Source organism: Mytilus californianus, unplaced genomic scaffold, assembly GCF_021869535.1.
Source record: "Mytilus californianus isolate M0D057914Y unplaced genomic scaffold, xbMytCali1.0.p SCAF_5, whole genome shotgun sequence".
Taxonomy (NCBI): domain Eukaryota; kingdom Metazoa; phylum Mollusca; class Bivalvia; order Mytilida; family Mytilidae; genus Mytilus; species Mytilus californianus.
In genome coordinates, this window is record NW_026262701.1 from 109,078,418 (window position 1) to 109,093,561 (window position 15,144).

Consider the following 15,144-nt stretch of genomic DNA (forward strand, 5'->3'; position numbering starts at 1 on the left):
TCCTGAAATTAAATTTACATGTAGTCACTGACTATTTTGGCCTTGAAAGACAAATGTATTTACAACCTTGTATTGCTAGCATATTGGAAATGATCATCATGTGAAAAAATTAATTCACGTTATTACGACATCTAAATCAAATTTTCTTGGCTTACCTATCCATATATATAACTTGAGGAAATTCTATTTTGTTGTGAATTTTTTCAGGACGTCCAAGTTGTTGGTTAAACTGAAACCTGGAAAGTTCATAGGTCAACACTGGTGGAAGTTTAGTAAACCACAACTGAAATACAGAAATAAATTCAATCTAATAATGCTTTGTAATAAAATATATACATATACGTCTATATGAGACAACTTTACAACAGACTAACACCATAATTAATATATACTTTGTCTCAAATTTATCCCAACAAAGTTAAATCTGCAAATTTGTGTTAGCAAATTTTTGTTCTTCCCTCAGTGGGATTCAAACCCCTGCTTCTGTGACATTGTGGCAATGCAGCCTGGACTGTGTCCAGTGCACTAGACCACTCAACCAACTAGGCTATAAAAATAGCTTCATTATTCAAGTAATGCCTTTCCTCTTAGGCTTTATCTAGATGTAACACAGTACATGATGCACTCAGGCTTCCTCTACCAATAAAAACTGGCCGCCATGAAATAGCCAATAGTGCTGAAAGTGGCGTTAAACACCAACAATCAACCAATCAAGTTGAATTGAAAATCAAATTCTTCTCTTGTATAAGATTGATTTACTTTTTAACTTGATCTGGATATGCATGTGGCATCATATTTGCCATGGGGCATAAAATAACCATTAGCACATCAAAACTCAAACTAAAGGCTTCAAGGAGCATACATAGCTGACTGTGAAAGTACTTTAATTTATGAGTATCAATTTTTTTCGTTTGAGCAAAAGTTACATGTTTGTGGGTTCTTAAATTTGTGGATTTTAGTTTTCTGAGAGAAAAAAAATCGAGTGAAGAATTTAAAGCATTCAGAAACAAAAATTCATAAAAATAGTCATATATTGTTTTATAATGATCTGTGAGACATTACAAAATAAGGTGTTCATTTTCCTTTGCTAATATTCGATGTATTCTCTAGATTATATGGATGTATCCATGGAGTCAAACCTACATGGGTATCTTTCTATGTCTTGATTTGGACAACAGTTGTTATATTTCATTGGATACTTAAATTCCTGGATAAAGCCATCCATGAAAACCATGAAAATTGGTACCGGATGAATAAAAGTACTTTCACAGTATTTGGCTCATGTATTACACCCTTTTAAGGGATCTTCCATATAAACATTATTCCTGCCAAATTTAGTTCAAAATGTTCCATTAGTTTACAAATTAAATGTGAAATAAAGGATGATCACAGACGTCAAAGCAACATGTCACATAGTTTAGTTCTCAGATAGTCTGTTTTTCTGTTGCCAATTTCATTTTACACACAAGAGTCATGTGAAAACTTCAGAAATTTATGCAGTGTTGAAACCAATACAATGTTGTCTACATTTAAGCGTCAACTTATGTGTGATGCCACCTTATAGTATATTTTATTAGGTTGAGAAGTTCAAAAAGTGGAAATCTTTCTAAATAATTCCAATTGCTTAATTCTCCTGTGTGAAAAACTAGGCGGATGCATAGAAAAATGCCACACACTTTTTAGACCTCTACATTGATGTTTCAACAACTAGTCCCAGAACTCTCTTATTGGTAATATAGGGCGGCAGGTGAAATGAGGTACAAATGCTTGAATGACAGAACACTAACCTCTTGACCTGATTGCTGTGTAGTATCCCTACTGACTGTTTCTATAGCTCCATGTGCTGTAGCAGCTTCCAAACTCTCATGGATGTCTCGAAAACCATTTACTTGTAATGGAAACTGACCAAAATTTTCATCATTGCTAAAACCTTTACCTAGGATAAGAAACAAATCACCAATGAAAAAAGATACAAAATTGCATATGTCTTACAATGATGGGTTTTTGTGTCATTGGATTTCTATCTCATCACTGTTTATCCATCATCTCCTTCCAATGTATGCATATTTATAATGGATTTTCCAAAAATATGATATACTGAGAAAAATTTTCTATAGAATAAACTATTCCTCAGAATTATGCTTGCAAAACCAACCTGGCAAGTCTGGTAGAACCTTACCTGAACCTAAACCTTAATTCTCTCCGCGCCAGAAGTCGCACAAGGCCTCCACACAGCATTTCTGGTGTCTGTAACAAGATCTTTTTTACTGCGTTAGGTTGTTAGCCCAACTTCAAACCACCTCCACTCTGGTGGGCCAGGTTTTCTCTCTGGGCAGTCCTTCCCGAAGATGATTGCATTATCATGCTAAAGGATTGCATCTGTCCGGATTTCTTTCTGGGTTGACTTTCCAGGGTCACACACAAGGCAGTGGCGCTATTTACCCATAGCTGGGGGTAGAACATACTTTATTTATTAGTTGTAATTGACTTGTAATTGTTACTATGGGTACTCTTAAATTGGTAATATGTCTGTTTTGTCTTCATATTAGTTGTTTATGTGCTTAGTACCAATCTGATAAGTCAAGCCATTTCCTACTGATTGTTACAGTTTATTCTTAAGTTACGATGTTACAACAGTCACAGGTTAGGGGAAGATTGAGCCCTCACAAATATGTTTAACCCCCACAACATTCTTTATGTGCCTGTCCAAAGTCAGGGTAATTTAGTGGTTGTCGTTGTTTGCTGTGTGAAATATTTTTTTTACATTTACTTTTTTTGTCATAAATCAGACTGTTTTCTCATTTGAATTGTTTCCCCTTTGTCATGTCAGCCTTTTAAAGCTGACTATATGGTATGGGTTTTTCTCTTTGTTTAACGCTACATGGTGATCTATAGCTTCTTACATCCACTTCATATGGACTCTGGTGGATAATTAATTGTCTCTTTGGTAATCATACCACAAACCTTATTTTTATTTTGGAAGATAACTGTAGTTAAAATTGGAACGTTATACATACCTTCATTGACACCTTCAGCTCTATATTGACCATAAAATAACTCTACCATTGGATTTTTTGTTTCGTCAGATTCTCCAGCCCTTTACAATAAAAAATGATGGATGATTAAAAGCAATAAATGAAAAGATAATACATTTTATGTAAATGAGTAACATCATTTTATTCATAAGGACCATTCAACAAAATATTGATATTCTATGTCTAAATGTTAGTTCTTGGAAATGAATTTCATTTTTTTCAGAGATGCAAATAACTACAATAAGATATAAGGATTTACCTTTTAGAGGGAAACTTTGCATATACCATGGACCAGTAAATATTCTTGATCTTGCAAAAGTATTTCATAAAAAGGATAAAATGAATAAAACTGTATCAATTTCTCTTTTTTCTTTTTTTATGATATAATAATTATCCTCATATAATGGTTCCGCATATTAATACTTCCCATAGTCAGATTTTACGGATATTACATATGATCAATTGTCAGACTTACCCTGTTTCTGGGGATGGAGGTCTAAATGTTGTTTTAAATGCATCTTCTAACCACTCTAATAACTTGTGTTGGAATTCACTGACATCCTATATAACATGAGGAACGATAACAATATAAAGCAAAAAAAACAAATTATACAACACCTTCTTTGAGAAAATTTCAATTCTTCTGTGTGTACATAAATGCATGAAAAATAATTTTTCATCAAAACGTCTATACAAACAGGAGAACCAATTAGAACTAAACTATTATTACATTCCACAAGTTGAAAACATTGGTCTACTTTATCAGTATAAAACTGTCTAAAAGTATTACATGTATGACCGACCGTGCAAGACCCTCATGGGAAGTCAAGGTCGTAAAAAAAAAACCTTGTCGTATAAGGTTGTTAATTTGTTGGTTTTGTAGAAACAAATGACTTCAGCACAAACTTGATGACATCACTGTAAAAGTCTGTGCTGTTGTTTTATAATTCTGGTGGTTTGTGCTTCTTTTATTGAGTCATAGATACAATTTAATCTGAAATCCAGCATATCTTATTTATACTGTTCAGACAGAAAAACCTTTTTTTGTTGGTATTTGAGCCACACAGTATATGTCAATTGGGGTTATCAGATGTTTTTGGCTTGCTGTCTAAGTAACATATACCTAACATCTCCTTTCATTCATAATAATTGACTGTTACCTGTTGACTGTCTCCTACACCAGTAGCTGCTGTAGCAGCAAAGGCTTCTTTAAGAATATCTACAGCTTTAGAAGGATCTACATATTTTCTCTTGGAACCAACCATTAATGCAAACAAATGTCGAAGTTCACACATAAATCTCACATTTCTTGTCTCCTGCTGTTAAATGGAGAAAAAATTATTCATAGTAACTAAAGATTCTATGTTCTGTACAAGGACAAAAACATTCTATCATTTATCTTGAAACAACTAAAGAATGAATAACATGTGCACTTTATTTCAGGTTGGTCAACAAAATGGTATGCACGATATGCCAATAAATGCCTATAAAAAGGGGACATATGACTATCCTTATCCAAAACCTTCTACATTCTTTCTGTATCAGTTGTAAAATAAATTTATGATAAAAGAAGAATGTGTCCATGGGACACAGATGACCCTGCTTGTAAATAAACAGCATTTTTCAGCAATTTTTCCAATTAAAAAGGGACATAACTCAACAACTGTGAAAGTGACATCATCCAAATTAGATCTTGATCCGTGTTTGGAGGTATAAAGCTTTTTGTATAAGTTTTAAAAGATTTGGTTGAGGCAAAATAAAGTTAGAGAACAAAAACCAATTTCGGGACATACATACCAACGTTCAGACGGGCAAGGGTAAAACTAAATGCCACCCTTGCCCAGCGCAAGGGTGTAATTATTTTAACCCACCATTTTGATAGGACTGATTCACATTAACACATCTTATACATGACATAATCAATTGTCTCACCTGTGCTGGATCTTTAGGTAGTTTGAAGTTAAGCACCAAATGTCTAAATCTTCTTAGGTTAAATAAAGACTGAAATGATATAATAATATATTTCCATTGCTTTATTCCAACCCAAATCAAATATGAAATTAAATCGGGTAGCTTTTGAGCGTACAAACCGTTTCTGTACGGTGGATTTTGCTTCCACAGTTGGATCTGCCTAATGTGGATGTTGAATACCACCTTGTTGATGTTACCAGATTTTAACCTTCACTTATACAAGTTGTAAAAGTGACACATTTATTTCTTCTGGTTTAAGTTTACTCAAAATCAACACATTAATGTATATATATATACTTATCTAAACTCAGATTTTAAAAATTCAAAATTTTGGCAATTTAAGTGAAAGGTTGTAGCAGGGATGATTCCAAGTGTTTTCAAATGGGTCCCTTGACCATCAAATTGGGAATTTTCATCCCAATTGGGAATTTTTGTATGCATAAAATATTAGATGAAATGACATTATTTTCCTGTAAAAACGGAAAATGTATTAAGTTTTACCTGTACACTGCTGTACAAAGTTGTAACATTTGGAATAATCCTGGACGGGCTATTGATTATGATATATATATGATTACCAGATCGCTTGACATTTAGTGGATTGAGACCAGGGAAAGTTGTTACATGAAAATCATTGCACATGATGCACTATCTTTCGTAGGCTTGCATTTTAGCTTGATGTATTTAAAATGGATTTCAAATTGAAATGGCCAACTGTTGAATTCAGAAAAGCAATTACAAAAGTTTGAGTACTTAATTGATAAGATATTTTTTGTGATTTTTGCTTGCTGTTTAATATGTAGAAGGTTGCCATAGTTTTACTCTGGGTTTATTATACTAATGTCCAGTTTTACTTTAGGTGTAACTCGAAGAAACAGGAAATATAAGCATTGAACCATTGTATTATGTTATTATTTGGATCATCTTCACAACTTTTGAAACAGTCCCATAATGTTTCAACATCCTATTTCATGAATGATCTATAAATATGTATTTTAAAAAATGCTCCGACAGTCAGACTTTTGTCTTGAGGAAATAGAGCGAGACAAAATATAAAATATTTTTTTTTTATAAAACAAGTTTCCTGCTCATATTATATAACCGGCTCTGCTGGGCCATCTACTTTTACGAGATCGGCACTCCATTAAATGCATCAATGTTATATCAAAATTTGAATTTTTTTCTCTCCCTAGGTCTTGTTTTACGAGACCCATTTTGACAAAAGGCATCTTTTTTTATTGACCTGCTGGGTGAACTGCTTTTACCATAGTCCAAATAATTATGACGTCTTGAAAGGCTTTTTATTTTTTTTTGCTGTCGTAGGAAGGCGTCACAGCAAAAAATTAAAATTAGCCTTTAAGACATCATAATTATTTGGATTACTTTTACGACATCAAATACTCCCATAGTATTTTTGGCAATTATATATGAAGGGTTTGATTCCGTTGCTAAAATCGATGTTAAAATAAAATATGATCGTTGACAGCATTCTTATCCAGATTTTAAAACGCTTTGACAACAAAACTATGAAAAATTATAGTTGCCCACATCAGCGATGGAAACATTTTACAAAAATATCAATTTTTATTTTTTTTTTCTGAACTGGGAATTTATGTTTGCTCAGCGGCCCTTAATTATATAGTAGAATCATCCCTGTGTAGGTATCAATCTATCTTTTCAAAATAATGTCTGAAATGTTTTCTTTACTTTTCAAGTGCTTTCTTGGATAAATGTTCATCATAGTGGTCAGAGCTGAAAGCCTGGAAAGTCAGAGAAATTTTAAGTAAACAAGATCTGAAGATCTTTACAAAACAGTAAAAAACAATATTAGGTCATTTTGATCGAGGTAAAAAAGACTATAAAGTTTTCACATTGAACAAGCATTTTTCAACCTGTGCGTTGATTACCTGTATTACAGCACTAAACCAACAAGCATTTCCAACATTCTTTAAATTTTTAACCTGTATACTCTGATTACCTGTATTACAGCACTAAACCAACACGTATTTCCAACATTCTTTAAACCAACAGGGCACTCTTCTTGTCTCTTCCTTTCATGTGGATTAAGTGGATCTACAAACCATATATCACCTCTCTTCCGTTTAGTCCCAGCTTTACTTTCTATCAAACTTTGTTCTAACACTCTGAAAAGTAAAAATATTCATATTAAAGGTAAAATATTAAAATACACTGGTTTCTTCAATCAAATACACAACATGTAAATACATCATTAAATGAGAACATTTTATAATCATTGAAATTGAGATTTTTTTTATTGAGAACAAAACAACATTAAATTACAAGCAACAAAATACATCTGATTCATATCATTTCCATCACCAGAAAACTCTTTTATTATACACTGATTTCTAACATCATTTAAATGTTTTATGAGCAAATTGGATCCCTGCATCTTTGAACAGACAAAGTCATTAAGCCTACTTGACATTTTTCAAACCCCTGTCTTTATTCTTATGTACATCATGTACATAATTCATTCCTGCCTAAAGAAATATTTCAATTAAATCATTAAACATTTATCTAAGCAGTCATTAGGAAATTATCCCCATTAGAATATTGATCCCTATGCTCAAGGTACTGACATAGATTTTATGCCCAACAAACGCACAAATCAAACAAAGTCACCTATACCAAACACTTTGATGGATAGATAACGATTGGAATAAAGTGTTTTGAATCATATAGACTTCTGTAGTTCATCAATTATGAATAAATAGAGATTTGAGTTTTATTTCAATGAGACAGAAAACCAACAAACAATTCAACTTATAGATTTCTGTTGTTCATAAATAACCTGCTAATATCCTGTTCTTCCTTTGACACCTGACCTCCCAGAATTCCCTGTGTATCTTGAAGACTGGCAGCAATTGCTTTCTGTAGTTCGTCACTTTCATTTGTTTCTGTTGTCAAGTCTATGACACCTGCTGTTTATATAAAAAGAGTTTTGAATACAAAGCATGTATCCATTTATATTTAGCATTTTTATGGCTACTTTGTTTTATAAGTTTAATATTTTTCCTAGATATACAACCTACCAAAAATCTTTAAAAATAACAAAACCTTAGCTAGTAAGATCACATAGCCAAGTTAACATCCCCAATTCTGGAAACTTCCAAAGTTTTGATAGTTTTATAATTTTTTAAGAAATGTTATCTTGTCAAATATTCTAGGGGACAGTCAGTTTTGTATCTTTGTAACTAACAGTTCTGCAGACAAAAATATTCGCTCTGAGATTACCACAGTGACAGAAATGGCTAAGACATGTTTAGCCATAAGTGATGGCTGTACTGGTCGAAGGACTTTTTAAAATATCATTCCCTTTACCATTTTATTGCATGGTGTTTATTCCTTAGTTTGTCTTCAGTTACACAGACTAGAATTATAATTAGATGTGTATCTTACATATCTTCCTTTTTGGTTCTGATTAAAATAAATAAAATTGGAATATAAACAACTAATACGGCTAATTTTACCTTGACTTTTATTTGTACTGGTTGACTGGGTTTCTGTCGATTGGGTAGCTGTGGAATCAGTGCCTGGTTTCCCTTTAGCATCTAATGTATCTCCAGCTGTTGTCCTTGGAGGTAATGGATTCACAGCTGACTGCAATTAAAGTAAATAGAATGTATGTAACTGGTTATAATGGTTAAAATTTAATGATAGTAATCATGTGCTACAAAATCATTTTGTGCAGTTTAAGCAGCAATTGTATTTCACAAATTTTTATGGTCAAGAATAAATTCTAAACAAGTTCAGTTCTGTTGTAAAAAGTTTGCATGAACATACATGACATATGAAAAACATGTAATTTTTTTTTCAAATATTTACCTTTTTTGGAGGACTGTTAGTTACTTGGCTGTCTTCAGCCACCAACATTGCCACCACATTTTCTACATTAAATTGTCCATTTTCATCTTGACAAGCATCAATGGCTCTCTTTATCACTTTTTCATCATGTATTCCTGTAATTTCCTTTATCTGGTTACAAACTGTCAAAAGTTCATCCTGCTTTCTTCCCTGAAATGCATTTACAAAAATTGGTATTTCCCATGATACATGTACATACAGTACATTTATATGGCTGTTATTGTGAAAATCACTAAACCAGATGATCTTTTCTAATATACAATCACTGTGTACATGGTATAGTAGCTTTTAATAAACATGATGGTCAAAATAGAAAAAAAACATTCCCTGATGAACGTTCATTTAACTTTGATCCATTAACCAATGTTTCTAATTTTTTATATGCACATGATACAGGACAAATGCTGTTTCATATCTCATTTTTTACATTCTTACAACTGGTTCATTTGACAGTGTTTCTGGTATTAATGTACAGTGCAAATGTTGTTTCAAATTCCTTTTTTTTAACATTCATTTAACACTTATCCATTAGCCTGTATTTCTGATTGAAAAACTGACTTTGACTTCCTATTTGTCAATAAAACAAAAGTGGAAATCTTAATAAAAATTGAGATATACTGTAAATCAATTCAGCAATTATTATCACAGCCATTCCTTAACTTGCAAACTGATAATTGAAAAAGAGTTTTTTTCAAAGTTTTGTACAAACAATGTTGACTCATGGTTATAATCAAAACAAACAGGCTCCTAGCACATCTGACATCTACCATGAAAATACAGGCCTGTTTTAACCTGCACCTATAAATATGCTTTTAAAGTGCACCACTTAATGATGCCACGACAAATGTACTGTTTATACATGTATACATACATTTTGTACTTGGACCATTGGGCAACAACCTTTTACAAAATAACAAGTAGATGTACTCATCCAAGTAGATTTAGATGGGGAAAATTATTCTTAAATTTTTGGTAAGAACACCATCATGGTACATTTGTACTACTTATTCAGTAAGAATTGCTTCCCCTTAGTAGTAGATACTTAGCGAGCCTAATCAGTTGAGGTAGGGAGATACTTTTTTTAGCGATGTCAGTAAGAACCAACAGTCCTAGGCATGTTGGGTTTGATTCCCAGAGGGGACAATGTGATTTTCTAGTGATGTCAGTAAGAAGTAAGACTTTGAAAACAGAGGTCCTGGGCATGTTGGGTTTGATTCCCAGAGGGGACAATGTGATTTTCTAGTGATGTCAGTAAGAAGTAAGACTTTGAAAACAGAGGTCCTGGGCATGTTGGGTTTGATTCCAAGAGGTGACAATGTGATTTTCTAGTGAGAATCATGCTCTACTTTATATTTAGTACCCAAATAAAAAAAAACCTTTTGATTAGAGATGATAGATGATATCTATCCAGTGTTTGTGTTGTGAAGAGTCATAATGGTACATGATAATGAATGAGGACTCTTGAAGTGGGGAAATGTTACCAGATTTCTCCCCTCGTGATACAGATACTTAGCCAGCCGTAATCAGTTCAGCTACTGAAGAGTTAGAGGGTGGACTATAAATGTATTGGATCCGTTCGATCCAAATGCTCGTTCGCAAACCCACACATTAACCACCTGGCTCCGTTCGCTCCCTATTTTTATTCAAATACCGATTGAATTATTAGATGTTTTTAGATGTATAAATCAAAATATGTGTATATTCTTATTAATAAAATTTGGGAATTTCAAAATGAAATATTTTTTAGGGGGATTTGATAGACTGTATGGACCATCAGACAAACCAATAATGTTTTTCTGCCACAGTAGACTTTGAACTAAATTGATTACAATTGTGACTGTTATTTGAATTTAATACATTAATTCTTAAACTATTTACATTAGTGCATATTAGAAAGTATTGGTGTGTGAATGGTGTAAAATGTGATGTGATGTTTCAGGTTTTTTTTTTATACATGTATTTTAGTGCTCTTTTAAATTTTATAAAGTAGTTACTCTAAACATTTTAGGGCTGTTTTTTCAATGAAATATTTCATGATTTTAATGATTGTGTACGGTTAAAGTGTATGAAGTAGGAAACCTGTTTACGTTTTTAGAATGTCACTTTATTTTTGAAACAATAAAAATGCTTATTTATAGCAATACACTAACTAAAACATGATTAAACAAATATTCAACACAAAACCAATAAAAAGGGTGCGAACGTGTGGGGTGCAAACGTGGTATCGGGTCCGTTTGCGCCCAATACACGTTCGCACCCTACATGTTTGCACCCCACACGTTCGCCCCCTAGGTCCGTTCGCACCCTACACGTTCGCACCCTTTTTTTTTTAGGATGTTTTTAGGATGTTTATATCAAAATATTTTTATTTTCACAAATAAAAATTCGGGAATTTTTAAATGAAATATTGTTTTAATTGATTTGATTATTAATTATTAAATGTTAATTATGTATGTTTAAGTACTGCTAATTGGTATTTATACACATACGATATAAGGATGAATAAAAATAAATGAAATATATATAAACTTATGTTTTTTTTAACCTCATAGATAGTGTACCTCCAAACCAAGGGTCCGGAAACGGTCATATATGCCAGACATGACCGATTTGGAAACTGAAAAGACCGAAATGATTTATTGGGATTTAGGTCTTTTTTTTTTTTTTTACAGAAATAATTTCGGTCATTTCATTGAGATCAGGGTTTTATCGGTCGCCATTTTGAATTTATTTTTGTTTTCAGGTCATCAAGAAAAATAGATTTGTTTGAGACAAAATCAATGTCCAGGAAGTTTGAATTCGGCTTGGGTGTCGTTATTGTCTTGATTAAAGCCATAAAGGCCATGTACACAAATCTCACCTGTAAACACCTGTTAAGCAATAAAAACAATATGGCGATTTGCTGTGCATCAAATTTAACGTTTTAACCATTCTGACCTAGATTTTCCCAAAAAGATATTATTTTATTCATTAAAGAAGTCAAATAACACTGTTGACTCGAGAATCTGTCCATTTTTATCCAAATAAAACATATAATCCATTTATAATCGATCAGCTGATTTGGTCACCGTTTGTTAAAAATAGATTTATGTTTACTGAGTTTGCGCATGGAAAATGGGGATCAACATGGGTTAATTGATGATCTTATTTGAAAGATCGATTTTACTGTTAACTTTTCGGTAGGAAATGGCAGATAAAGATCTTAATAGATTTACAAAAGTGGTAAAGCGTATAATTTATAGGAATGCAGAATTGAAAAAAAAATGTTTAAAAAAGGATTTAAAACTAAATAACGTAATTTATATTTGAAGCCATACAGCCTATTTAAGAAATATACTCAGCGAATGAACAATCTCGATTTCTTTTTGTTTTTTTTTTTGCACTTCCGATTTTTTGAAACCATCTTACTCACAGAATGTAATGGGCGTTATCCTTTCTTTTGTTTTCCTGGCTAAACTTCCGATTTTTACCCAAGTGAAGCCATACATTCTCTCTGGACTGTATTACAATGCAATTGTTTTTCATTGAACTGTTGTAATTGTGTACAAACTTCTGTTCAGATAAATTATTTATTTATTTAAAATCATGAATTTTATTATTAAAATTCAATTGTTATCACTATACCAGACTTGAGTTATTTATTCAAAGAAAAGTTGAATCATAGTTTCCCCTTTTTGATCCTCTTATCGTAAACCAGGTGAATACACATTATCTTGTTGTGTATTAGGTAATCACTTACACTCATCCAAACAGCAGCAATTTGAACAATACAAACGATATCTTGTACATGCAATAAGAAACTCAACACAGTTTATTAATTGGTTTACATAACTTTTTTTCAAAATGATGAAACATGCCGTAATTATTCCTCTTTTAATTTATGCAAATTTAAAGGGTTATGCATACGACCTCAGTGATGCAATACACAACAACAAAACGTCTCCTCCGTGTAGTTTCTAACTCAGAGACACTGTTACTGTTAGATCAGGGTACAGTTACACTTGTTTGACCCAATACTTCACAAAAAAGGACTTTACTTGTCCATGTGCAAGACTTGTCACCCTCAGAAAAATGCATTATTGTGCATCACGATATTATTACATCACAAAAAAAAAATGACCGAAATGACTTGGGAAAATTTCCGGATCCTTGCTCCAAACTTCTTTTAATATGGAAATAAATGCCCTGGATCGAAACTGCTATAAGATGTATTCAACACACACACAAAAAAAAAAAGTTGTCAGAATCTCACTTTATTCATAAACAATGAAAAAAAAATATTTATAGCAATACACTATCCAAAACATGATTACGAATTATTCAACACATAAAAAAAAACGTTGTCAGAATCCCAATTCCTTTTGAAACAATAAAAAAGAAATATTTATAGCAATACACTAACCAAAACATGATTAAAAATTATTCAACACAAAAATAAAATACTGGTTGTCAGAATCTCACTTTATCTAAAAACAATGAAAAAAAAAATGTTTATAGCAATACATTTACCATGACACAAAAAAAACCCTTGTCAGAATCTCACTTTATTTAGAAACAATGAAAAAAATATATTTATAGCAATACACTTACCAAAACTCGCTTACAAATTATTAAACACAAAACCAATAAAAATTGGGCGCGAACGTGTAGGGTGCGATCAGACTTTGGGTGCGAACGTGTAGGGTGCGAAAGTGAAAGGGGGCGAACGTGAATGGGGGCGAACGTGATTGGGCGCGAACGGACCCGGATTCTGCAAACGTGAAAGGGGGCGAACGTGAATTGGAGAGAACGTGAATGGGAGAGAACATGATTTTGGGCGAATGGACCCAGATTCGACTATAAATACAAAGGTTCAGGTTGATTTCCTGCAGAGACCAGGTGACAATGTGATAGTGAGAATCATGCTCTACTGTTACAATTCAATCAAAAGGCAAAATTTCCTGATAAAATTATGACCTGTGAATGACATGGCTGAGGCAATGGTGGTTGTTTCACTGTCATAGTTCACACGTGCGTGCGTCTCAAGTTTGCCTCTGATGGACAAGAATTTGTCTCTATAGTTTTCAGCCACAGCAAAACATGCAGTTAATTCCCCATGAATGTTACGGAAATATCTCTTATACAATAAGACAACAGTAGTGAATAAATCTCTTTCAAATGAAATATTTAGTTTTGGCTCATAAAACATGTATGCGTTAAATAATGTCCAATGTTGACAGTCGCAAGTTTCCCATCGTGATTATCATGGCTGCTGTAGGGGCTTCCCCAAATTGATGCTTATATTCTTTTGCAAGAGATATTTTCATTGGACAATATACTTAAGGCGAAACAAAGAAAGTTCTGGATTTTATTAAGTTTTAAGAGCCTAATTATTAATATTTTAATCTTTATCTGAAACAAAAATAATTTAATTGTAAACGATCACAAATTCTTCCTTAGACGACGATTTTAATTTCAGTACAACACGAAAAGGATGATGATAAGACGGTCGCTCATTATCCAATCATAATGTGCGTTATTCCCTTCCCTTTGGGATGATTGTGCCGTTCGGAAACTTTCTCGTGTCACCATTGCCAGACACGTGTTTATGTTGACGTTGAAACAGAGGGGAGATCCCAAGTCTACAGCAACAGTATCATGTCATTTTTAGTTGATTCTTGTTTGATGTTCTTTTCACAGGTTTCAAGTATATTTATGACAACGTTTTACACACTTGTTGATTGAATATAGATTTATTGATTATCTCAATCATGTCAATATTGGACTAGGAGTCCATAATACTTATAAATTATGTACTTCTGGTTGTACATGTACAAGAATTTAGAAAGAGTCATATCTGTATCTGTATGAATACGTTGTGGATACCAATACTGGCTTTAATACAATGGTAGAGAGAGTGTAAGCGTACTTTCATTCGACCGTGTATAAATTTATTCCGGGTAACAGTGTTTTTCACTAGAGAATATTGGATGTAAATAGTGTGAAAGCGTCGATCTTGATATCGTTGTTTTGTTTATATTAGACCGGTTTATTGTTTACATAAATAAATGGGTTCAAATTAAAATGATTTTCAAGGAACCAGTTTAATTAATCTGAATCAATCTAGTAAATAATATTGATGATGATGATGTGGAGGATATTTTTATAACTCAAAATACTTTATCAATGATCAGGACATTGAACTTAGTTTCAATTACAGAAGCATCCTTTGATATTGACATAGAAGATATGATTTAAAATCCAAGTCGAC

At 32.7% G+C, this 15,144-nt stretch overlaps 2 protein-coding genes across 5 annotated transcripts in view; one reads left to right on the forward strand and one right to left on the reverse strand.

The window, feature by feature from the left end:
• Positions 1-14,153, reverse strand: part of LOC127700533 (ubiquitin carboxyl-terminal hydrolase 25-like) — a 47,473-nt gene extending 33,320 nt beyond the window's left edge. For 2 of the 4 annotated variants that reach the window (XM_052204069.1, XM_052204067.1), the window contains exons 1-11: positions 13,851-14,153; positions 8,856-9,044; positions 8,501-8,630; positions 7,822-7,951; positions 6,985-7,150; positions 4,968-5,036; positions 4,196-4,354; positions 3,511-3,596; positions 3,018-3,097; positions 1,788-1,936; positions 156-283 (exon numbers count right to left, since the gene is read on the reverse strand). In XM_052204069.1, coding sequence (XP_052060029.1) covers positions 156-283; positions 1,788-1,936; positions 3,018-3,097; positions 3,511-3,596; positions 4,196-4,354; positions 4,968-5,036; positions 6,985-7,150; positions 7,822-7,951; positions 8,501-8,630; positions 8,856-9,044; positions 13,851-13,895 — 1,331 coding nt within the window. In that variant the 5' untranslated portion in view covers positions 13,896-14,153. Of the gene's footprint in view, positions 1-155; positions 284-1,787; positions 1,937-3,017; positions 3,098-3,510; positions 3,597-4,195; positions 4,355-4,967; positions 5,037-6,913; positions 6,932-6,984; positions 7,151-7,821; positions 7,952-8,500; positions 8,631-8,855; positions 9,045-13,850 lie in introns of those variants that run through there. The other 2 variants (XM_052204068.1, XM_052204070.1) reach the window with 2 other exon arrangements.
• Positions 14,154-14,468: 315 nt separating this feature from the next.
• Positions 14,469-15,144, forward strand: part of LOC127700536 (Golgi pH regulator-like) — a 28,980-nt gene continuing 28,304 nt past the window's right edge. The window contains exon 1 of the mRNA XM_052204074.1: positions 14,469-14,573. Coding sequence (XP_052060034.1) covers positions 14,532-14,573 — 42 coding nt within the window. The 5' untranslated portion in view covers positions 14,469-14,531. The remainder of the gene's footprint in view (positions 14,574-15,144) is intronic.